General features: G+C 37.2%; 1 protein-coding gene across 3 annotated transcripts in view; it reads right to left on the reverse strand.

Moving 5' to 3' along the window:
* Positions 1–26,842, reverse strand: part of EXOC6 (exocyst complex component 6) — a 243,138-nt gene that overhangs the window by 116,956 nt on the left and 99,340 nt on the right. For all 3 annotated transcript variants that reach the window (XM_023546920.2, XM_023546921.2, XM_003409007.4), the window contains 6 exons: positions 18,621–18,667; positions 18,383–18,503; positions 16,309–16,380; positions 13,963–14,060; positions 5,526–5,631; positions 1,300–1,409 (listed from right to left, as the gene is read on the reverse strand). In XM_023546920.2, the coding sequence (XP_023402688.2) occupies positions 1,300–1,409; positions 5,526–5,631; positions 13,963–14,060; positions 16,309–16,380; positions 18,383–18,503; positions 18,621–18,667 (554 nt within the window). The remainder of the gene's footprint in view (positions 1–1,299; positions 1,410–5,525; positions 5,632–13,962; positions 14,061–16,308; positions 16,381–18,382; positions 18,504–18,620; positions 18,668–26,842) is intronic.

The raw sequence follows: 26,842 nt of genomic DNA on the forward strand, positions 1-26,842 counted from the left end.
GGCAAAGAACAGTGTAAGCATTAAAATCAGATACTCTTTTACCCTGGCAGAACACACATTTCTTTTTCCATTTATTTATACACTGTTTAACCCAAAATAGATTTGTGGCAGCTGACAATAAGAGACAAAGATATAATGAAGGAAATGAAGACAGCTGTCACTGTTCTGTTTCAGCTTGAAAAATATATAATTGTTATGTCTAAAATGCCTTCATGCCTTTTTGTGACTTAAAACTCAGAAAAGTTTCTCACTGAAGAGAGGCATTTCACGGTATTCGGTGTATAAACTTGGAAGTGTATTTGGGAAAGGAAGTCACTATGAAAGTCAGCATCACCATACTCTTCCAGAGAGTTCTCAAAATCAGAAATGTATCATATGGCTTTAATGCAGGATCCATCTAGATAGCTGGAACAACGTGTGGTATAAAGATTAAGGGTCCATTAACATTAACTGACCTTATATGCTAGACACTGTGCCAGGCACTTTTACTAATATGGAACCTATTTCTTCATTCCAGCTCTCATACTAACTAGCTAGGCCATTCTGGATAAATGATATGATATAGACTCTCTGAGTCTGTTACTTTATCAGCAAAATAGGAACAATATCATATTCCCTGTCTCCAAAAATACTTTCATCACATCAGATAAATGGTATTCACTTGCCTATAAAGTCAAGTTGGTTATAGCTGCCAATAGCTACTGGGCTCCATTACTGAGTGTGATACCAATTTGCTAAAGCAATCCTTATTTTATTGATTTTGTATAAATCATTACTTCAAACTTACTTGATAAAAGCCAAAATAAAACTATTAAGAATAGCAGATTTTTAACAAATCAATAACATAGATAAAAAGAGGGAATTGGTAAACCAGATTTAACAACAGATGTAAGGTGTAAACTTTATTTGGACCCTGATTCAAACATACTATGGAAAGACACTTCTGGGACAATCAAGAAAATACTGATATAAACTAGGGAACTGACAATATTACAAAATTAGCGTTAATTTTTTGAAGTGTGATTATGTAATGAAATGTCTATTATTTTTAGAAACACCATTAAAGACATTAAAGTATTTAGGGATAAAATGTCATTGTTTCCTGGAATTTGCTTTTAAATACTTCAGCAAAAAATAAAGCAAATAATCACATTTATAGCATCTCACCCTAAATGTCACTAGAATACATCAACTTTTCCAGTGAGATCATAATCCATTAAAGAGTCACGGCATAAACACAGTATCAGTGTTTCATAAAAACAGCTATGATAAAGATGCATTTCTTATTAGTAAACTTACCTCCGGTGTAGTGACTCTGAAAATTTAAGGCTGGCATAAATAAATTCTTTAACTTGGATGTAAATATGAGGCACTGACTGAGACATGGGAAATTTCTTTGGGAAAGATTGCTGTATAAAGAAAAAGTTAATATTGTTTTTGACATTTTAGGAAAAGGCATTTTAATCACCTAAAAATGTAAAAAACAAACAAAATATGTGATTTCACATTTGCATTAAATGCAAATAGCTGCATCGCCAAGCCTACTGTTATATTTCTACATTATTTTTGGTATTTTAAAGAAAATAAAAATATTTCTGAAGAAAATAATGTGGCAATTTACCCATTTCTTAAATCATATGTCAGGCTTCCAACAAGCAGAGAAAAGCACTTATCAATAATACCTCTGTGTATTTGGATGATGGGCATCCTGCAGGAGATGCCCCACTGTCTGCGTCTTTGCATCCAAAATACAAGAGGCAGGGTGGCCACGCAAAGTTATGGGCCAGCTTCCTGGCTCAGAGTCATCACTGCACCACAGGGATTCATCCCTAATACCATATGTCAAAGATCAGAAATGACAAATCAGACAATGCGATGTCACGGATCACCCGAGATAGAATAATTCTAAGACTCTCTCTCCCCTACCTTGAGTGTAGGGTTAATGCCAATTCAAGAAGGTATTCAGTTCATTCCATCACTCCTAAAATACGTTACAGCAGCTTTTAACCTATATACCATCAAACGCTGGTATGCAGCCAATGGTTCAGTATGATTCCTGATTAAACTGCTTTATTAGCCAACATCCGTTTAAAAATTCCCAATTTTCAAAAGGTAAACTACCTCCAAGATTTTTACCAGAAGCCCTTCATTTACACTTCATGAAGCTTTATCTGCATTTTTTATTTTCACATTCATAGCAACTCAGTTATGGCAGTGAAAGTAGTCTCACCAAGGTCACCAATGACTTTCTAGTTTGTTAAATCCAGCGGACTGCCCCAGCTTTCATGTTACCTGATTTTTTTGATACATCTGGCCTCCTCTTACTTCTTTTTGGTAACCATGCCCCACAATTGTGTTCCTCCTATTTTTCTAATAGCTCTCCCTCTAGCCATCCCTTAATTATTGGTGTGCTTTGGGGTTCCATCCTAAACCTTTTTTTCCTCTCTAGAGACTCTCCTTGGATGATCTCATCTATTCTCATGATTTCAATCACCACGCAAGTGCTAAAATCTCCCAATTCTACAACTACGGATCAAATCTTTCTCCTGAACTCCAAATCCATATACCCAATTACCCATTGGACACCCCCACTTGGCTGGACCATTTAAAACATCCTCAATAGGTTCAAAGGTGAAATTATCATCTTTTTCTCCTGAAACTCCTCCTCTTGTTTCGTATCATCCAAGGCAGAAACCTGGCTATCATACTTAACCCCTCTTCTCTCCCTCACCCCTCCTATGCAAACAATTACCCACCTCTGTTGTCTCGACCCCATAAATACCTCTTAAATCAACTTGTAGGCCATAAGCCCCATTCAGGTCACCAACCTCTCTCACCAGGATAACTGCCACAATCCCCTAGCTAGTTTCCCTGCCACTAATCTTACTCTTCTCCAATCTATTCTCCACATAATCCCACAGAAATCTTCCTAAAGCACAAATCTGATTATGTTTTTACTGCTCAAAACTCTTTGGTGGCTTCTAATAGCCCTCAGGATATAGGATAAACTCTCTAACACTGTTTACGAGAGTTATCATGGTCTGGCCCTTTCTATTTCTCCAGTTTCATCTTGTCACCTCCAACCTCCTGTGTACTACAGAAGTACAGCTTTTGCGTATGCTGCTTCCATTTTAAGCACTGTCAATTTCTGTGAACTGTAATTTCTTGTTTACTTTATCTACCCTTCTTCTTGACTGTAAGCTCCCTGACAGAAGAGACTGAATATCTAGCACATAGCATACCGTCTGGTGTATGGTAAAAAACCTGCAGCCATCAGTTCTGACTCATAGCGACCCTATAGGACAGAGTAGAACTGCCCTGTAGAGTTTCCAAGGAGGTTCCTGGTGGATTTCACCTGCCAACCTTTTGGTTAGCAGACATAGCTCTTAACTACTATGACACCAGGGTTTCCCTGGTGCATGGTAGGGGACAATAAATATTTGAATAAACAAATGTATATTTAGATACCTCTAGCAAAATGGAAAAGAGCCCTGGTGGTACAATGGTTAAGTACTCGGGTGCTAATTAAAAGGTTGGCAGTTTGAACCCAGCTGCAGCTCCTTGGGAGAAGAGGCGTCGTGATCTGCTTTCACAAAGATTTCAGTCTAGGAAACCTATGGGGCAGATTTACTCTTTCATATAAGGTCTCTATGAGTCAGAATCAACTCAATGGCATAAAAAAGAAAGCAAAAAGAAACTTACAACCAGTTGGCAATGTAAACATCTGTAGAGAGCCATGTTTCTCCAGAACTGATGGGTTCAATCCTTTCTAAATTTAGAGCATCATTTACGGGTAATAAAAAAATTAACTAAAGAGCTAATGTTCTTTAAAAACAGCTGATAATAATGTAAATGCCGGCTCACCTCCAATTTATTTTTTGCAGAATGAAACTAGTATTAACTATCTGAGAAATTTTAGCTTTGAGAATTTATTTCAATGACATTAAAAAACAGAATATGAATATGTTCTTATTTTAGCCAAATGGCTCTAATCAAATTAGCATAGCTATTTGCAAAACGACCAATTTTTGCATATATGTTCAGACTCAGTCCTTTCTCATTTATAATTTACACTGAAAATTACTCCAGTTATATGAGAGACAGTTTTATGTCTTTTCTAAAAGCTTTAACTGAAAAGTATACTTAAAATTAAAAAAGAAAAACTAAAAATACACACACACACAACCAAGAGACTGTTCCTAAATAATTTATGGGATTTATTTTTTAATTTTCACATTTAAATTTTCCATGTAGCTTTTACCTTGTTAAAAACAGTAGCTCTTTTGAATGATGAGTGTTACGTGGACAAATGGATAGAACTCTTAATGAGCTTAATCCTAAAAGGTACTGCATATTTTGCAATTTTCCTACAAGCAACATTAAACTTCCTAATTATAAATATATTTAGAACAGTTTAATGTAATTGGAAAGGATATTAGAAATAATTTAGTTTAACTTCCTCATTTGACAGATGAGGCACAAATGCCCAAATAGAGAATATTCTGGTAGTATTTTTTGATAAAGACAACTTTGATAGGGGTTTCAAAAATATAGAATTGGAGTAACTATTCTGGTCTTTTTTATGTAAGAAAATCCAACCATTAGGTATATACAGTGGCACAGTTAATGAAAATCTAAAAGCTATGCATTTAATTACTTGGTTCTGTATTCAGTAACAATTTTACTTAATATGCTTAGTTTATGTATAAAAGCATAACAAAAAATTTACACTCACAATCCACAGTCTTGCCCATTCTGAAAGGATAAAAATGTAGAAAAGAACTAAATTATAAAGAGTTGGAAAAAGCAGAGTAAGGATTAAAAATGAGAATAAAGAAGAAAAAAGATTACAGGAAGAGGAACTAAATATGATATCCTTTTTTCATGATATCTGATTCCACCTACATACTGGATAGATAAAATTGTGTATGTCTGTGTGTGTGTAAGTGTGCACTCACACATGCACTCATGTGCATTCCCGGAATATCCTACATGCCTGTCTACGTCCTTTCTCCATCTTGTCTGTATTCAGACATTTCAGGTCCAAAAAATATGTACTCTCTACCTCAGGAAGAAATCTGCAGGGGGCTACTGCCTTCACAAACCTCTTCTTCAACCAAGATACTCTTTCTAGAAATATACTTCTAGAAAGAAGCCACAAAATAAGATCTTTCCAAGTGTTGGGCACTTAAAAAATTTTTTTTCCTCTTTCCCATACACTCTTATTCTTGGAATCCACCCAACATTAGTAACACCTGCCCTGGGAATCCACCCAACATTTGGGACAACTGACCCTAGTATCCCCAAGAAAACCCCTTCTTAATTTTACTAAAATAGCAATAATAATAATAGTAATAGTAGTGATGGTGATACAATCTTTAAACATTAACAAAACATACTCAAAGGCTTTAAATAACTGAACAAAAAAACTGCCCCAAAAGAAGGCTTTCAGGTTAATTTTATATAGCAATAAGTATCATAAATTTATTTTTAAGAAAGTTCTTGAATTAAAAAGTAACTTGTACCTTTTCAAGGTCTGGATCTTGAAAGGGAAATTTACTGGTGACTATTTTATATTCTTCTTCATTAACAACAGGGATGGGGCTATAGTTATCTTCTTCAAAAATGTCCCTGATAAAACAGAAGAGAGAATTAATAGCTTGTCACTGGAAAAATGTATCAATGGAGTATTACAGGACAATACTGAAAACACTTAAGCACTGTCAATTTCTGTGAACTGAAAGGATATCTAAGGATGATATAGCCTAAAGAAACTACCTATAACTAAAAAACGAAGTCATGAGACGAAAAGTATTCCAGTCACATTTCTTGATAGGAGCAATACTCAAGTTGTGTGTCTGTTTCTTCTATCTTCCCAACTAAATTAAAAGCTCCTTAAAGATCAAAGCAACGTCTTCTATTTGTTTAGACACTCATAATGTTGTCATTAAAAAAGGACCTTTTATAATTAGTGAAGCAGAGACATTTACTACTCATCAAATATCCATGAGCTCTCCTATACAGGTCCCTCCCTTATGGTCGTTGTTTTTGTTAGGTGCCGTTGAGTCATAGCGAACCTATGTACAACAGAACAAAACACTGCCAGGTCCTGTGCCATCCTCACAATCATTGCTATGTTTGAGCCCACTGTTGAAGCCACTGTGTCAATCCACCTCGTTGAGGGTCTTCCTCTTTTCCACTGGCCCTCTGCTTTACCAACCATGATGTCCTTTTCTAGGGACTGATCCCTCCTGATAACATGTCCAAACTACTTGAGACAAAGTCTTGCCATCCTTGTTTCTAAAGAGCATTCTGGCTGTACTTCTTCCAAGACAGATTTTTTCGTTCTTCTGGCAGTCTGTGGTATGTATATTCAATATCCTTTGCCAACACCCTAATTTGAAGGCATCAATTCTTCACTCTTCCTTATTCACTGTTCAGCTTTTGCATGCATATGCGATAACTGAAAATCTCATGGCTTGGGTCAGGCGTATCTTAGTTTTTGAAGTGACATCTCTGCTTTTGAACACTTTAAAGAGGTCTTTTGTAGCAGATTTTCCCAATGCAATGCATCATTTAATTTCTTGATTGCTGCTTCCATGGGTGTTTATCGTGGATCCAAGCACAGGCAGTCCCCAGGTTACGAATGTCTGACTTATGGGACAACTCATACTTGCCCTTTAATGTTATCTAAATTTGTTCTCACTTTGAAATGATTGAACCAATCCCTACTTGCAAGAAATCCTTCATTACAACCACCTTCACTTGCTGCAAGTGCAGCTTTTAAATCAATGAAAAGGCTTCGAGTCTTTTCTTGCACTAAAGGCTAATAAAAATCATTTGCACCTATTCCAACTTACCTATAAATTCAACTTAAAAACAGTTAGTAATGGATCTCTTTCATAATGTAGAAACTGCCATAAAATGAAATCCCTGACAACGTCAATATTTTTTTCTGTTTATCATAATGTTGCTTATTGGTCCAGTTGTGAGGACTTTTGTTTTCTTTGTGTTAAGGTGTAACCCATACTGAAGGCTGTAGTCTTTGATCTTCATCAGTAAGTGCTTCAAGTCCTCTTCCTGCAGTTATGCAGGGCCATTTGACTAGTTTTGGGCAATGGGCTGTGAATGAGAGTGATACATGTTGCTTCTAGGCCAAAGTATTTGTGAACCAACTGAGCAACCCTCCTTCCCATGATGATAAGTGAGACTATATGTTAGGAATGTTATTTTTGTTAGTTACCATTCAGTTGATTTGGCATAAATGGTTAAGTACTCAACTAACTAAAAAGATGACAGTTTGAACCCATGCAGAGGTACCTTCTAACATAGGCCTACAGATCTGCTTCCAAAAGGTCACAGCCTTTAAAGCCCTATGGAGGGGTTCTACTCTGCACATGTGGGGTCACCATGAGTTATGAAGGTAGAATCATAAACAGAAACAGCCTGGATCTCTATTAGACGTACAGCAGACTTTTGCCCCCATGTGTCTGTCAGTTTGTTGTACTGTGGGGGCTTGTGTGTTGCGGTGATGCTGAAAGCTATGCCACTGGTATTCAGTTACAAGCAGGGTCACCCATGGAGGACAGGTTTCAGCTGAGCTTCCAGACTAAGACAAACTAGAAAGAAGGACCCGGCAGTCTACTTCCGAAAAGCATTAGTCAGTGAAAACCTTATGAATAGCAGCGGAACATTGTCTGAAATAGTGCTGGAAGATGAGCCCCCTCAGGTTGGAAGGCACTCAAAAGATGACTGGGGAAGAGCTGCCTCCTCAAAGTAGAGTCGACCTTAATGATGTGGATGGAATAAAGCTTTCGGGACCTTCATTTGCTGATGTGGCATGACTCAAAATGAGAAGAAACAGCTGCAAACATCCATTAATAATCGGAACCTGGAATGCATGAAGTATGAATCTAGGAAAATTGGAAATCGTCAAAAATGAAATGGAATGCATAAACATTGATATCCTAGGCATTACTGAGCTGAAATGGACTGGTATTGTCCATTTTGAGTCGGACAATCATATAGTCTACCATGCTGGGAATGACAACTCAAAGAGGAATGGTGTTGCATTCATCGTCAAAAAGAACATTTCAAGATCTATCCTGAAGTACAACGCTGTCATTGTTAGGATAATATCCATATGCCTACAAGGAAGGCCAGTTAATACAACTATTATTCAAATTTACGCGCCAACCACTAGGGCCAAAGATGAAGAAATAGAAGATTTTTATCAGCTGCTGCAGTCTGAAATTGATTGAACATGCAATCAAGATGCACTGATAATTACTGGCAACTGGAACACAAAAGTTGGAAACAAAGAAGAAGGACCAGTAGTTGGAAACTATGGCCTTGGTGACAGAAACAATGCCGGAGATTGAAAGATAGAATTTTGCAAGACCAACGACATCTTCTTTGCAAATACCTTCTTTCACCAACATAAATGGCGACTACACACATGGACCTTGCCAGATGGAACACACAGAAATCAAATTGACTACATCTGTGGAAAGAGACGATGGAAAAGCTCAATATCATCAGTCAGAACAAGGCCAGGGGCTGACTGTGGAACAGACCATCAAGTGCTCATATGGAAGTTCACGCTGAAACTGAAGAAAAATCAGAGCAAGTCCACGAGAGCCAAAATATGACCTTGAGTATATTCCACCTGAATTTAGAGACCATCTCAAGAATAGATTTGACGCATTGAACGCTAGTGACCAAAGACCAGACGAGTTGTGGAATGACATCAAGGACATCATCCATGAAGAAAGCAAGAGGTCACTGAAAAGACAGGAAAGAAAGAAAAGACCAAGATGGATGTCAGAAGAGACCCTGCAACTTGCTCATGAGCGTCGAGCAGCTAAAGCAAAAGGAAGAACTAATCACGTAAAAGAACTGAACAGAGGATTTCAAAGGGCCTCTTGAGAAGGCAAAGTAAAGTATTATAATGACATGTGCAAAGAGTTGGAAATGGAAAACCAAAAGGGAAGAACACTCTCGGTGTTTCTCAAGCTGAAAGAGCTGAAGAAAAATTCAAGCCTCGAGTTGCAATAGTGAAGGATTCCATGGGGAAAATATTAAGTGATGCAGGAAGCATCAAAAGAAGATGGAAGGAATACACAGAGTCATTGTACCAAAAATAATTAGTTGATATACAACCATTTCAAGAGGTGGCATATGATCAGGAACCGAGGGTACTGAAGGAAGAAGTCCAAGCTGCTCTGAAGGCACTGGCGAAAAACAAGGCCCCAGGAATTGATGGAATATCAATTGAGATGGTTCAACAAACAGATGCAGAGCTAGAGGTGCTCACTCGTCTATGCGAAGAAGTATGGAAGACAGCTTCCTGGCCAACTGACTGGAAGAGATACATATTTATGCCTATTCCCAAGAAAGGTGATCCAACCAAATGTGGAAATTATAGAACAATATCGTTAATATCACACGCTAGCAAAATTCTGCTGAAGAGCATTCAAAAACAGCTGCAGCAGTATATCAACAGGGAACTGCCGGAAATTCAGGCTGGATTCAGAAGAGGACGTGAAACCAGGGATATCATTGCTGATGTCTGATGGATCCTGGCTGAAAGCAGAGAATACCAGAAGGATGTTTACCTATGTTTTATTGACTATGCAAAGGCATTCAACTGTGTGGATCATAACAAACTATGGATAACACCACGAAGAATGGGAATTCCGGAACGCTTAATTGTGCTCATGAGGAACCTTTACATAGATCAAGAAGCAGTTGTTCGGACAGAACAAGGGGATACTGATTGGTTTAAAGTCAGGAAAGGTGTACGTCAGGGTTGTATTCTTTCACCATACCTATTTAATCTGTATGCTGAACAAATAATACAAGAAGCTGGACTATATGAAGAAGAACCAGGCAACAGGATTGGAGGAAGATTCATTAACAACTTGCGTTATGCAGATGATACAACCTTGCTTGCTGAAAGTGAAGAGGACTTGAAGCACTTACTAATGAAGATCAAAGACCACAGTCTTCAGTATGGATTACACCTCAACATAAAGAAAACAAAAATCTTCACAACTGGACCAATGAGCAACATCACGATAAACGGAAAAAAGATTGAAGTTGTCAAGGATTCCATTTTACTTGGATCCACAATCAACAGCCATGGAAGCAGCAGTCAAGAAATCAAAAGACGCACTGCATTGGGCAAATCTGCTGCAAAGGACCTCTTCAAAGTGTTGAAGAGCAAAGATGTCACCCTGAAGACTAAGGTGCACCTGACCCAAGCCATGGTATTTTCAATCACATCATATGCATGTGAAAGCTGGACAATGAATAAAGAAGACTAAAGAAGAGCGGACGCCTTCGAATTGTGGTGTTGTCGAAGAATATTGAGTATACCATGGACTGCCAAAAGAACGAACAAACTGTCCTGGAAGAAGTGCGGCCAGGATGCTCCTTAGAGGCAAGGATAGCGAGACTGCATCTTACATACTTTGGACATGTTGTCAGGAGGGATCAGTCCCTGGAGAAGGACATCATGCTTGGCAGAGTACAGGGTCAGCGTAAAAGAGGAAAACCCTCAGCGAGGTGGATTGACATAGTGGCTGCAACAATGAGCTCAAGCATAACAACGATTTTAAGGATGGCGCAGGACCGGGCAGCATTTTGTTCTGTCGTGCATAGGGTCGCTATGAGTCAGAAACAACTCCACGGCACCTAACAACAACAGACTTTTGTGTGAGTGGGACACAAGATGTCTGTTTTGAGACTTTTTCTAACTGTAGCACAACCCAGTCTGTTCTAATATAGCTGCTGTCCAATAATGAACTTGCTTTTAATCAATAATTTACGTTGATTAGTATTTATGTATTGAGCACCTATTATACGCTTCACTCTAGGCTAACTGTGACGAAAATTCTCAACCTCAGGAAGGTATAAGCAAGATCCCCAACCTCAAACCTAATAGGAGAGAGAGGGGGAGAGTATAATGCCTATAACGCTGTGTCATATATACAATAAAAGAGGTACAAGGTTCAGAAATAGGAAATGGAATACCATAACAGGGAAATGTGTGGAACTGCTGCTGAAATTGCAGGGCCAGGTGTGGGGCTGCGTGGGAATAATCATTCTGTTCGTCAAACTTCAGAAGTGGGTGACTCTGTACCTGAGGAAGCTGCCTATGGCCTGTGGACAAGAAACTCTTGTCGGCCAGCCCAGGGAGCAAAGGCAGAAGACTCCCATTTATACAAGCCAAGACCTGGGGTCAAGGTGCAGGCTGCATCTGAGTCAGGACCCGGAGCAGTGGTGGCATCAAGTCTTTTCTGTCTTGTTGCTTTCAGTGAAAGCAACAAAGCAGCCACAATCAGGCTTTCCCACTCCTGGAGTCTGAATATACAGAAGCTTTTGAATCTCCTATTTTTTTTTTTTATTTATTAAGTTGCTTACTGTTATTGGTAGCCCTGGTGGCGTAGTGGTTACTACAGCTGCTAACCAAGAGGTCAGCAGTTTGAATCCACCAGGCGCTCCTTGGAAACTCTATGGGGCAGTTCTACTCTGTCCTATACTGTTGCTATGAGTTGGAATCAACTTGATGGCAGTGGGTTTGGCTTTTTGTTTTGGTTTTACTGTTGTTAAAAAAAAAATCAGTTAATAAAATGACATTTCATGGCAGAGACTCTCCTCCCTGGCTCCCCTAAAATGAAGAAGATGTGGAGGATGGACTGGAAAAGGGCCAACAATGAACACAGACAAACCAGTTAGAAAGACTCAAGAATAGTCCAAATACAAGGAAATAAGATCTGAATTAAAGGTGTAGTAGTGGGCGCAGAAAAGAATTAGCAGAAGCAAGAGGTTTTAAGAAGGAGAACATGTAGGACTTAAAAACTAAATGAAGGTTGTGAGGGAGAGTGTAACCATAATGAATTATAGAGTTCTAGACCGGGTGACTGGTTAAATGATGTATACCTTACCTCATACCTCATCAGAGACATTTGCTGAGGTAAGGAATACAAGAGAAGTATATGGTTTTAGCAGCAGATGATATCCAACTGATAAATGAGCCTGGGGTCTTGATGAGAGACAGGTTTGTAAGTCATGATGGCACACAAAGTAGTCAAAACAAGGTTCTGTTCACCTAAAATATAGCAAGAGGCTTCAGCTAATTCTACTTCATTCTAAATAATGTTTTAAAAAATAAGGAAAGGTTTAAAAGGGAAAAAAACTACTAGAAGACCACAAACTATTCACTTTATATAAAGGAGGTTAATATGAAAGGAGAAAAGACAATTTAATGAATGGTACATTCATATTTTGAAAATGTAGTATTAAAAATGATCTGTTAATTGAACTGAATTCTATAGATATTTACTGAGTTCCTACTAGGTGCAAGGCACTATACTAGGGCTAGGCAATCAAGAACACAAAAATAAATAAAACATGGGTGTTCCCAACATAGTGAGACAGAACCACGTACACATAAATTATGACAATGGTCAGATTATAAATTCTACCGTGGAAGTAGACAAGTTTTAATTATTCAGTACTGATTATAATTTCTACTTTTCCCCCATTTAATTGTCAGGCTGTCAATTCACTACCTGTAAAAATCTTTGAAGGTTCATGTCAGAGATAAGCAAAGCTTAAATTCTGCAACTTCTTAAAAATCTAAGCAAAAAGCTTGACCTAGTGGAATGTTAAAGGTAGCAGTCAAGAATAATTTGGGAGTTATGCATCACAAGTGACATGCTATCATTTGTTCCCCTCCACTATTACTATGCAGGATATAGTTAATTCTATCTATATCCCAGAAAGAAAACAGTATCTCTGGTTTCCCCAATTTTACGGAGCCATCTCCCTATTATAAGTCTTAAGGGAGGTAAGAGAGAATAGCTGGCTCAGTAAAATCTATTAACTGTAAAAACTAAAACACCCTTCTGAAGAGAGCAGGTTAATAACGTCAACTCTGTAAGTAAAGAGCATTATAACAGATTACATTATGGCATATATATTGTAGATTACCACTTATATCAAGAATTACTACCTCTATTTCTAAAACCAATGATAGTTAACATAACTCATCAGGACTGCCACTTATCCTTTCAGGAGGGCACCCTGAAAACATCATTCCTAAAGAATATTATTACAAAAAGCTCAAATAAGGATTTATTGAGTTTATTTTATAGAAGTGTATCATCTTGTGAAACGCTTAGACATCCCTAAAAGATTTCATCACATTATTCTCCATGGTTTTGAAAACTGATGAGGTAAGGACTAAGCTTAAGTTAAATCATTTAACAAATTTCCTATTTTAATTTCATAAATATTACTGACACAACACTTCTATCATATTTTGGGTGACTCAGGTGTAAGATGTCAAGAATGATTTTTTTTCTGAAGGAAGGAAGAAAAGAGGGAGACAGGGAGGGAAGAAAGAAATTATTAAAGTCCAGTGGTCTATTTGGCATTTGACCATCACCAAAGGCAGGCAGGCAGGCAGGCAGGCAGGCAGGCAGAGAAGCTTTAAAATTTTAAAAATGGAGGGGAATGGGGGAGGCAAATTTCCCTTTTTATAGCAATTCGAAGTTATATAAATATTTAAAATACTTTAGTCCATGCTTGGGAGGCAAGAGGTTAAAAAGCAAAAGCAATTTTTCCTAATTAGATGAGTTCAGATTTTTTAATCTAGTTATGCTGTTTGTAAAAACAGCACTTTACCCAAACAAAATGTAAAAGCTATACTCTAACAGTAAGAATCTTTGACTATTTACAGTCTTACAAGTAGCTAATCATTTACTGAAAAAAAAAATTATAAAATAAGAAATAACTGACATAACTTTGGAACAGATGCCACTTGAGAACTAAAAATAATAATAAAAAAAAGTACCCTGAAAATTGGTTATACGGTTTTTATTGCTAAATGCAAAGTCAATTTCATGTTAAAATCAAAATTTATCACATTAAGGCACCACAGCTCAGACTAACCTGAAAACTCCAGCCCATTTCTTAAGCAGTGTTTCATTGTATTGATCTCTTATTTCAAATAAAAGGTCAAAAAGCCGGTTCACTGGAAAACCATAACCCTAAAATGTAAAAATAAATAAATAAACAAATGCAGACAAACAAGAATGTAATAATAGTATTCATTAAGACTGCTGAGAATACTAAAGAATCATCTGGAAGTGATCACTATGTCACAATATATGCCATTCTGACACTATGGAAAAAAGAGTACCCCTTTGACCTTCTTCTAGATTTCACTAGGGAAGAAAGGGTCTACAAAGAGTTTTATGGGGTGGGAATAATCTTTCCATTTCTCCTTTTATTAGTCAGGATTACAGTATTGGCCTTAAAATGTACTGTTACGGTTGCTGTTGCTAGGCACCACTGAGTCGATGTCGACTCATAGCGACCTCATGTGACAGAGTAGAGCTGTCCCATAGGGAAGCAGATTGCCAGGTCTTTCTCTTGAAGAGCCGCTAGGTGGGTTCGAGCCTTTCAGTTAGCAGCTGAGCCCTTAAGTGTTGCGTCACCAGAGCACCTTTAAAATGTATTAGAAGATAGCACATTAAGACAACAATTCCATTTATAATAACATCTAAGAGAATAAAATACTTAGCCAAAGTTTTATTACCAGAAAAAAAAACTTACCAAGGTTATCTTTTGCAGAGAGATCAGTATTACATATATTTGTCACAAATTTTACGTAAAGCACACACACACACACACACACACACAATATCCTGACATTACATTATGACCCATATAAATTAACAGATATAAGGTAATAAAATAATGTACTAAAGGAGCTTGTGGGAATCATATCCTCAGGTTTAAGAACAGATAATTACAATTGTATGGTGGAAAGATTTGTGATAAAGCAAGTAAACAGCCTGAATCAGTATTTCCCAAAGCACATTATATGAAGCTCTAGACCTAAGAGATATTCTAAGAGGAAAAAAAAAAAAAAAGATTCCTGAGTCAAATATATTGGGAAAATGCTTCATAGTCAGCTCCCTTTTGTAAATTTATGGTGTAAGTTTTCTCTGTGAAAGGCTCTTAATAGAGAAACCTGTTTTACTTCACTCTGTATTTCCTAAACATTTTGGTCGCAGGATCCTGTTGAAGTAACATTTAACCATCACACTTTGGAAAATGATACTCTATTTTTCATGAAAAGTGACTTACAACCTTAAAATTCTACAAATTAAGCATGAAAACAAAATGTAATCAATTATTTATTATCGGAAATCAAGGAGGGGGAACAAGCTAGACATCTCAAAATGTTAATACTGAAAATCACAAAGACACTGAATTTTTTAGATAATTCCATTTTAATCTTATTTTAAAGAAGAAAAACCAGGCACCAAAGAAGTGATTTGCTCACAGTCATAGAACACTTGGCAAGCCTGAAATTAGGGAGTAAGAAAATGAGTGCCTGTAGCTATCACGGAGCCCTGGGGACAAACTGGTTAAGAGCTCAGGCTGCTAATCAAAAGGTGAGCAGTTCAAGTCCACCAGCCGCTCCTTGGAAACCCTATGTGGCAGTTTTACTTTGTCCTATAGGGTCTCTATGAGTTATAATTGACTTAAGGGCAAGGGGTTAGGTTTTGGTTTTTTATAGCTGTCACGCTATGTGGTTTCATATACAGTATCACATTTAAAACTCAAACCCACCCACTGCTGTCAAGTCGATTCTGACTCATAGCGGCCCTATAGGACAGAGTAGGACTGCCCCATAGAGTTTCCAAGGGGCACCTGGCGGATTTGAACTGCCAACCTCTTGGTTAGCAGCCGTAGCACTTAACCACTACGCCACCAGGGTTTTCTTAAAACTCAAAACAGTTCTGAAAACTAGTAATTAATAAAGCCATTTCCACAAACAAAGGATCTAACACATACATTAGTCAGTAGTAGAGGCAGAACATGAACTCAGGGTCTGTGTGACTCCAGAATCCATGCCCCCTGCCCTAAGGCAGAACTTGTATCTTCTAATGTCTAGTTCAGGGTTCTTTCCATTACACCATACATAGTCTACTTTTTTTTTTTTAATGCAAAAATACTTTTTTCTAACTAGATTAGGCCAATATTTTAAAAGATGGTAATATTCCCTTTGCCCAGTCCAAGCTTCATAATTGGGAAGGAGGTATTATAGACAGTCCAAGGTATCAGGGGAATACACATTCATAAGTAAACATTTGGTTACTACTAATTTACTACCATTAATCCATAACAAAACAAATTAGAGTTGTCTATTTTTTTTTTTTTATATTGTAGATATTTTTACATGCTCAGAAAAAGCTACTGCTTCAGTGTAAGGCTATCACCCACCTGCAAAGTATCCGCAAATATTACAATGAGATTCTTCAGCTCCAAAACAAGATCAGGATCAGGGCAATAAGACTGGGTGGGGATGGAAACACAAACAAACAAAAAAGTCATTTGGTTAAAAAGTGACTAAGGAATAAAAACCTAAACGTTCTTCTTCTTTTTTTTTTTAATCTGCCAAACTTATAATAAATTTAGGTAGATCCACAACAGGCTTCCTCTATTCGGTGAAAACTCTCAAGGGAAATATCATAACATGACGTACCTAAAGTAACTCAGCTACGTGAAAAATTTTTTTCCTGAAATTTGTACATACTAAACTTTGGTCAAAGCAATGATGCTTATACTTCTAAAAGTCTTTAGAGTTTAAGGAAATAGTTACCTTAAATTGAAAAAGTAGTTTCTATATAGCCCATGTATTTTTTTTAATTGTAAAATAGATAACATTTGCCAGTTCAACATCTTTCACATGTATAATTTAGTGACACCAATTACATCAAACATGTTGTACAACCATCACCAGTATCTATTGCCAAATTTTCTATCACCATAAACAGAACTTTTCAATTATTTACTTATTCTCTACCTTAAAGAAGAGACACATATATTAATTTTTTTAATCTAAGAATGACATATTTAAATATTTTCTTAGTAATTCACAAAAAGAAAATTATTAATTTCAAAAGAATAGTGAAACTGACTTTGTCCTCTTAAGAGTATTTAAAAAGATTTTTTGAGTGTGATGCTACACTTAATATGTTATGACTTCATGGAATTAATTTTTTTTTTTTTTTAATACTATAATTTATTTGGAAACTCTAGTGGTGTAGTGGTAAGAGCTATGGCTGCTAACCAAAAGATCGGCAGCTCGAATCCACAAGGTGCTCCTTGGAAACACTATGGGGCAGTTCTACTCTGTCCTTTAGGGTTGCTATGAGTAGGAATCAACTCGATGGCAACGGGTATGCTATAATTTAAGGAGCCCCGGTGGTGCAGTGGTTAAGCGCTCAGCTGCTAACTGAAAGGTTGTGGTTTGAACCCACCAGCACTCCATGGGAGAAAGATGTGGTAGCCTGCTACTGTAAAGATTTACAGTCTTGGAAACCCTATGGGGCAGTTCTACTCTGTCCAATAGCGTCGCTGTGAGTCAGAAGTGACTCAATGGCAATGGGTTTGGTTTTTTGGGGTACACTATAATTTTATATATTCTGAGCTGATCTGAATATAAACCATGATAAAATCTATTGTCTTTCATTAACATTTTAGAAAAAGTTGTAGTTCATTGGATAAATACTGGCATCAAGCCAAGCATCTATATTCCTGACAAATAAAAATAGTGTATTTATAGTCTAAATATCATGTAAGTTAACAATCTTCCTTCAAAATATTTAAATTTCTATTACCAATGATAAGATTACCATACATATTAAAATATTATAATATTTTAAACATGGGGAGATTTTTTAAAGATAAACTACCAAAACTGTCTGAAGGAAAGGTATATACTTAACAATTATTAATTTCAATAATCTTTATACTATGAATGTGTTTATTATTCTCAAAAGGCATATTAAAAATATTTGATCATTTGACTTCAATCTATAAAGGTTTAATACATAAAGATTCGTTATATCAAAATAAGTTTAAATTTTGATGATTGCGTATTTTTAAGAAATTCATCATTGTAGTGTAAACAAATTGTAAACATCGAGGAACACATTCTATTGATTTTTAATGGAGGAGTTTATTTTGGAAACAAAGAATTTGGAATGATAATTAAAAATCCTTTTTTCAGTGCTGCTCAGTGATCTAATGAAGAGGTCAGTTGAGACTAATGAGACCAGCTTAATTCTTCATTTCCTATAAAGCTGGACTAAAAGTTTCTTGGGAAGTCCCAGTCAGTTGCAAAATCACAGTCTGAGAGTATTAGATAAACAAAAGCCTGGCATTACTAAATCTGAGTAATTACAAAAAAATGCAGAATGATGGAGGTACAGTTTTCCTCTGACGTTACTCATTTCAGAAGTTCTTGAAGTAACTGAATTAAAAATTTAATAACACAAATTATCTGACTTACTGAATGAGCTCTAAGGACAGCAATTATCTTTGAGAGGGCCATGTTCCAAAGTTCATCAGTGTATGCCCTAGTTACTAATCCTTGGGTCACATGTAAAATGTGATCTTCCACCACAAAGAACCTAAAAAAGTAATTAACAACATACCGTGTTAAAAAAGTAAAAGCCCAAATAGAAAATAATTATTTCTGGCACTTAATATAAAATGATAATAAAGTTATTTGCATATTAGATACATACCCTACAATTTGAGTGAAGTATCTTCTATAGCCATCGACTGTTTCATGCTTTAAATAAAAAATGAAAATTAATTTAAATCAAATAAACACCGGTAACATAAAAAGTAAGTTCCAAGTCACTACAATATCATTTATTTAACAAATATTTATTGAGAGCCTACTAAATGCTGTATAATTTTCTAGGACCAAGGGATACGCCAGTAAATAACAAAAAGTCCTTATCCTTATGCAACTTCCGTTTGAAAGGAGCTAGAGAGATAATAAACAACTTAAAAAGTACCTATGGTTTCAGAACCCTGTCCTTAGCAGGCTAGGTGAAGCCACCGTCTTGGGCTCACTGAGGCTATTACATAATCCTCCTACCTAGTCTCCCCCGCTTCCAGGCTTGTCCTCTACAGTCTATTTTCCATATAGTAGCCAGAGTAATACTTTTAAAATAGTCATCAGATTATTACATCTCCTGTGAAAAACCCTCCAATGGCTTTTCGTCTGATTCACAGTAAAAGTCAAACTCCTTAAAGATGGTCTACAATTGCTTATTGTTTACAATTTTAATATATTTACTTATTCAAAAAAGGCATAATAGGAAAGTATTTTATCATTTTACTTTCATTCATAAAAATTCATTATAGAAAATATTTCGTTATCTCAAATAAATTCACTTATATTAACTAATAAACTTTTTTACATAGCTCATAAATGTGATCATAATTTTCAAACGTGAGGGTTTTTTTCCCCCCAGATTTTTGAGGGGAGTTATTACTTTTTAGCTTAAAAGTACTATGATCAGTGAATGTAGTCTACATGACACCAAATTTCTGATCTTTCTTGATACTTGCTTTAAGGCATAGAATACAATAAAAATTTTTATAATGTTCCATGAGTGCTTGAAAAGAATATGTTTCCAGAGTTGTTGGAGAGGTTGCAGGGAGACTGGAACTCTTACGCACTGCTGAGAATGTAAAATGGTACAACCACTATGGAAAATGGTATGGAGCATCCTTAAGAAGCTAAAAAGAGAAATATCATACGATCCAGCAATCCCACTACTAGGAATATATCCTAGAAAATATGATCCAACACACGAATAGACAAATGCATACCCATGTTCACTGCAGTATTGTTCACGATAGCAAAAACATGGAAACAACCTAGATGCCCATCAACAGTTGAACAGATAAGAAAATTATGGTACATACACACAACGGCCCCCACGTGTCTGTCAGTTTGTCGTACTCTGGGGGCTTGTATATTGCTGTGATGCTGGAAGCTATGCCACCGGTATTCAGATACAAGCAGGGTCACCCATGGAGGACAGGTTTCAGATGAGCTTTCAGACTAAGACAGACTAGAAAGAAGGACCCGGCAGTCTACTTCCGAAAAGCATTAGTCAGTGAAAACCTTATGAATAGCAACGGAACACTGTCTGATACAGTGCTGGAAGATGAGCCTCCCCAGGCTGGAAGGCACTCAAAAGATGACTGGGGAAGAGCTGCCTCTTCAAAGTGAGTCGACCTTAATGACGTGGATGGAGTAAACCTTTCGGGACCTTCATTTGCTGATGTGGCATGACTCAAAATGAGAAGAAACAGCTGCAAACATCCATTAATAATCGGAACCTGGAATGCATGAAGTATGAATCTAGGAAAATCGGAAATCGTCAAAAATGAAATGGAACGCATAAACATTGATATCCTAGGCATTAGTGAGCTGAAATGGACTGGTATTGTCCATTTTGAATCAGACAATCATATAGTCTACTATGCTAGGAATGACAACTTGAAGAGGGATGGCGTTGCATTCATCGTCAAAAAGAATGTTTCAAGGTGTATCCTGAAGTACAATGCTGTCAGTGATAGGATAACATCCACATGCCTACAAGGAAGACCAGTTAATATGACTATTATTCAAATTTACGCACCAACCACTAGGGTCAAAGTTGAAGAAACAGAAGATTTTTATCAGCTGCTGCAGTCCGAAATTGATCAAATATGCAGTCAAGATGCATTGATAATTACTGGTGATTGGAATGTGAAAGTTGGAGACAAAGAAGAAGGATCAGTAATTGGAAAATATGGCCTTGATGATAGAAACAATGCCGGAGATCAAATGATAGAATTTTGCAAGACCAACGACATCTTCATTGCAAATACCTTCTTTCACCAACATAAAAGGCGACTATATACATGGACCTCGCCAGATGGAACACACAGAAATCAAATTGACTACATCTGTGGAAAGAGAAGATGGAAAAGCTCAATATCATCAGTCAGAACAAGGCCAGGGACCGACTGTGAAACAGACCATCAACTGCTCATATGCAAGTTCAAGCTGAAACTGAAGAAAATCAGAGCAAGTCCACGAGAGCCAAAATACGACCTTGAGTATATCCCAGATGAATTTAGACACCATCTCAAGAGTAGATTTGACGCATTGAACACTGGTGACTGAAGATGAGCTGTGGAATGACATCAAGGACATCATCCATGAAGAAAGCAAGAGGTCACTGAAAAGACAGGAAAGAAAGAAAAGACCAAGATGGATGTCAGAGGAGACTCTGAAACTTGCTCTCGAATGTTGAGCAGCTAAAGCAAAAGGAAGAATTGATGAAGTAAAAGAACTGAACAGAAGATTTCAAAGGGTGTCTCAAGAAGACAAAGTAAAGTATTATAATGACACGTGCAAAGAGCTGGAAATGGAAAACCAAAAGGGAAGAGCACGTTCGGTGTTTCTCAAGCTGAAAGAACTGAAGAAAAAATTCAAGCCTCAAGCTGCAATAGTGAAGAATTCCATGGTGAAAATATTAAATGACAGAGGAAGCATCAAAAGAAGATGGAAGGAATATACAGAATCATTATACCAAAAAGAATTAGTTGATGTTCAACCATTTCAAGAGGTGGCATATGATCAGGAATCGATGGTACTGAAGGAAGAAGGCCAAGCTGCTCTGAGGGCATTGGCGAAAAACAAGGCTCCAGGAATTGAAGGACTATCAATTGAGATGTTTCAACAAACAGATGCAGCGCTGGAGGTGCTCACTCGTCTACGCCAAGAAATATGGAAGACAGCTTCCTGGCCAACTGACTGGAAGAGATCCATATTTATACCTATTCCCAAGAAAGGTGATCCAATGGAATGTGGAAATTATAGAACAATATCATTAATATCACACGCAAGCAAATTTTTGCTGAAGATCATTCAAAAACAGCCGCAGCAGTATATCGACACCAAACTGCCAGAAATTCAGGCCAGTTTCAGAAGAGGACGTGGAACCAGGGATATCATTGCTGATGTCTGATGGATCCTGGCTGAAAGCAGAGAATACCAGAAGGATGTTTACCTGTGTTTTATTAACTATGCAAAGGCATTCAACTGTGTGGATTATAACAAACTATGGATAACATTGCGAAGAATGGGAATTCCAGAACACTTAATTGTGCTCATGAGAAACCTTTACATAGATCAAGAGGCGGTTGTTCGGACAGAACAAGGGGATACTGATTGGTTTAAAGTCAGGAAAGGTGTGCGTCAGGGTTGCATTCTTTCACCATATCTATTTAATCTGTATGCTGAGCAAATAATACAAGAAGCTGGACTATATGAAGAACCAGGCATCAGGACTGGAAGAAGATTCGTTAACAACCTGCGTTATGCAGATGATACAACCTTGCTTGCTGAAAGTGAAGAGGACTTGACGCACTTACTGATGAAGATCAAAGACCACAGTCTTCAGTATGGATTACATTTCAACATAAAGAAAAAAATCCTCAGAACTGGACCAATGAGCAACATCATGATAAATGGAGAAAAGACTGAAGTTGTCAAGAATTTCATTTTACTTGGATCCACAATCAACAGCCATGGAAGCAGCAGTCAAGAAATCAAAAGACGCGTTGCATTGGGTAAATCTGCTGCAAAGGACCTCTTTAAAGTGTTGAAGAGCAAAGACGTCACCTTGAAGACTAAGGTGTGCCTGACCCAAGCCATGGTATTTTCAATCGCATCATATGCACGTGAAAGCTGGACAATGGGTAAGGAAAGCCGAGGAATTGACGCCTTTGAATTGCGATGTTGGCGAAGAATATTGAATATACCATGCACTGCCAAAAGAACAAACAAATCTCTCTTAGAAGAAGTACAGCCAGAATGCTCCTTAGAGGCAAGGATGGCAAAACCACGTCTTACATACTTTGGATATGTTGTCAGGAGGGATCAGTCCCTGGAGCAGGACATCATGCTTGGCAGAGTACAGGGTCAGCGGAAAAGAGGAAGACCCTCAATGAGGTGGGTTGACACAGTGGCTGTAACAATGAGCTCAAGCATAACAACGATTGTAAGAATGGCTCAGGACCAGACAGTGTTTCGTTCTGTTGTGCACAGCGTTGCTACGAGTTGGAACCGACTCAACGCCCCTAACAACAACAACAACACACACAATGGAATATGTGCAACAGTAAAGAACAATGATGAATTCCCGAAACATTTCACGACATGGATGAATCTGGAGGGCGTTGCTGAGTGAAAAAAGTCAATCACAAAAGGATAAAAACTTTATGAGACTGCTCTTATAAAAACTCATGAAAAGGTTTACACACAGAAAGAAACAGTCTCTGATGGTTATGAGGGAAGGGAGGGTTGGGAAGGGAAATCACTAACTAGATAGTAGGCAAGTGTTAACTTTGGTGAAAGGAAAGACAATACACATGTATAGAGGGAGGTCAACACAATGTGACCAAGACAGAGTCATAGAAACTTTATAGACACACTCAACACGCTGAGGGACCGAGTTACTGGGCTGAGGGCTAGGGACCATGGTCTCAGGGGACATCTAAGTCAATTGGCATAACAATTTCTAAAGAAGATATTCTACATCTGACTTAGGTGAGTCGCATCTGGGGTCTTAAAAGCTTGAGAGTGGCTATCTAAGATACATCTACTGGTCCCATCCCATCTGGAGCAAAGGAAAAGAAAATCAATGACACCTGGGAAAGGTTAGTCCAAAGGACTAATGGTCCATAAGTACCACAGCCTATACCAGCCTGAACCTGGAACAACTAGATGGTGCATGGCTAACACCACCTACCTGCTGTGACAGGGATCATAACAGAGGGTCCTGGACAGAGCAGGAGAAAAATGTAGAACAAAATTCAAATTCACAAAAAAGACCAGACTAACTGGTTTGACACAGACTGGAGGAACCCGAGGCTATGGCCCCAGATACCCTTTTAACTCAGAACTTAAATCACTCCCGAAGTTCAACCTTCAGCCAAAGATTACCCAGGTCTGTAAAAGAAATAGTAACACATGTGAGGAGCTGCTTCTTAGCTCAGTCACGTAAATGAGACCAAATGGGCAACATATGCCTAAAAGCAAAGACAAGACAGCAGGAACGGACAGGAAAATGGGACAAATGAAAATAAGGAACCCAGGGTAGAAAAGGGGAAAGCGTTGACACATTGCAGGGATTACAACCAACGTTATTAAACAATTTGTATATAAAATGTTGAATGAGAAACTAATTTGCCCTTCGAACTTTCACCTAAAGCACACACAAAAAAAATTGGCCAGAACTAGAAAAACATAATAGTCATTTGAATAAATGGCTTGTAACTAAAAAAAAAAAAACGACAAGCAACTAAAAAAGGTGTTTGAAACTGCCTTCAAGATCAGTTTCAAAACCATCTTGGAAGGAAATTTCATGTTCAGAAGTATATTTAAGAAAAATGCTGTGCTATGGATAAGGCCGATCTGTCTGGGTTGAAAAGGGGCAGTCAAATAGTTCCCTTACAGATCTCACCAACCAGTATATTTTACTGTACTCTAAAAATAAGAACAAGTTGTTAAGAGACTGAGACACTTTACAATCAGATAAAAGCATGTATTATAATGATTTGACTATATCATTGGCCTGGAAGATGAAATAATTCAAAGAGTGCTCATTAGTAACTAGAATTACAAAGATAATTCCTACAATTTTAGCGGGTTTTCTAGTAAGAGTGAAATTTAAATTATATGTAGAAGTTTCCTGGATGGATATAGGGAGATTAGCTGTATTGTGTGTGTGTGTGTGTATGCAGAGAGAGAGACAAAATAAAAAATTTCTATGCTTCAAAGGACACTATTAAGAAAATGAGAAGTCAATCCACAGAATGGGAAAAAATACTTGGATATCATATATCTGATAAGGGATACTTTATCAAGACTATATAAAGAACTCTTTCAACTCATTAAAAAAAAAAGTTACATAGGATCTGAACAGACAACACGGATGGCCAATAGACACTGGAAAGATGCTCGAAATCATTAGTCATCAGGGAAATGAAAAAAAAAAAAAAAGTTCCCGGGAATAGGATTTTACACATTCTACCAGATAAAGCCTGTTAATCCTGTTCTGTATTCCTACTGATTTTCTTTCTGCCTAGTTTACAAGATGGTGAGAAGTATTTAAAAATCCAATAGCAGACCTTCCTATTTCTCTTTGTACTTCTGTTGATTTTGCTTTAAACATTTTGAGTCAATGTTTTTAAGTGCTCACAGGTTTAGAATTACCATATTTTATCAACTTTAAGACACACGAATGTTTTGTTTTTATCATTCTAGGCTTTTACCCTCTACTAGCCCTGGTAACACAACAGTTAAGAGATCAGCTGCTAACTCTAAAGGTCAGCAGTTCGAATCCACCAGCTACTCCTTGGAAACCCTATGGGGCATTTCTACTCTGTCCTATAGGGTCCCTATGAGTCAGAATTGACTCGACAGCAGTGGGTTTGGTTTTGGTTTTTTTTGATACATGAAAGTTATATATTCTGTTTCTATTCTTTTGGTGGTCACTCTAGAAACTGCATTATGCGTCCTTAAGTAATCAAACTCTAAAAGTAATCAGTATTTTTACTCTCCTCCTGGACAGTTCTGAAACTACAACAGTTTAATTTTATTAACTTCCATCCCATTCCAGTGTTTATGCTACTGTTGTGTATTTGAATTCTATCTTATTTTAAAGCCCACAAGGCTTTATTGATATTATTTTATAAAGTCAACACAGATTTATCCACATATTTACACTTTCCTTGCTAGTCATTCCTTTTTGCATCTCATACTTCCATTTGGCATCACTTCCCTTTTGCCTGAAGTATATTCTTCAGAATTTCCTTAGTCAGGGTTTGCTGGTGGCAAACTCTGCTCTTCTTTGCTTGAAAATGTCTATATTTCCCCTTGTTTCACTGGATATAAAATCCTAGGTTGACAGTTATTTTTTTTCAGCCTTGAAAATATTCTATTGTGTTTTTGTTTATTTAAAAGTACTCTGCCTTTTATCTCTGGGTATTCTAAGATCTTCCCTTTGTCTTTTTTTTAAGTCAGGTTTATTAAAGTATAATTTATATACAATAAAATGAATCTTTTTTCCACATAGTATTCAATGAGCTTTGAAAAACATAAGCAGTTGTGCACTCACCACCAAAATTAAGATACAGAACATTTCCATCTTATATACAAATTTACTCAAGCCGCTTTGTAGTGAATCTCTCTCCCTAACCCCTTGGTTAGGAGCCCTAGTGGTGCAAAGGCTAAGCGCTCGGCAGCCAATCAAAAGGTCAGTGGTTCAAACCCACCAGCCATTCTGTGGAAGAAAGATGTGGCAGTCTTCTTCCATAAAGATTTACAGCCTTGGACACCCAATGGGGCAGTTCTGCTCTGTCCTACGGGGTTGCTATGAGTTGGAATCCACTTCACGACAATGGGTTTTGTTATTCAACCCCTTGGTTACTGATCCTATTTGTCTACTATAGTTTTGTCTTTTTTCCATAATGTTATATAACATAAATCATACTCTACATAACTTTGTTGTATCCAAATTCTTAGAATAATACTTTCGCGATTCATCTATGTCGTTACATGTATCAGTAGTTTGTTCCTTTTTATTGCTGAGAAATATTATACGGGTATACCACAATTTCAGAACTTACCTACTTACAAGTTCACAGACATTTAGAATCTTTCTAGCTCTCAGCTATTATGAATAAAGGCTACTATAAGCATTCACATATGGATCACTATGTGAAGACAAGTTTTCATTTCTTGTGGGTAAATACCTAGGAGTAAGATTGCTCAGTTGTATAGATCAGATTTGACAACAAAAACACAAGCAGCAAAACACAAAATAGATAAAAATTAAATACTTTTATTCATCATAAAAATTAAATACTTTTATTCATCAAAGGACTT

Source organism: Loxodonta africana, chromosome 16, assembly GCF_030014295.1.
Source record: "Loxodonta africana isolate mLoxAfr1 chromosome 16, mLoxAfr1.hap2, whole genome shotgun sequence".
NCBI classification, from domain to species: Eukaryota; Metazoa; Chordata; class Mammalia; order Proboscidea; family Elephantidae; genus Loxodonta; species Loxodonta africana.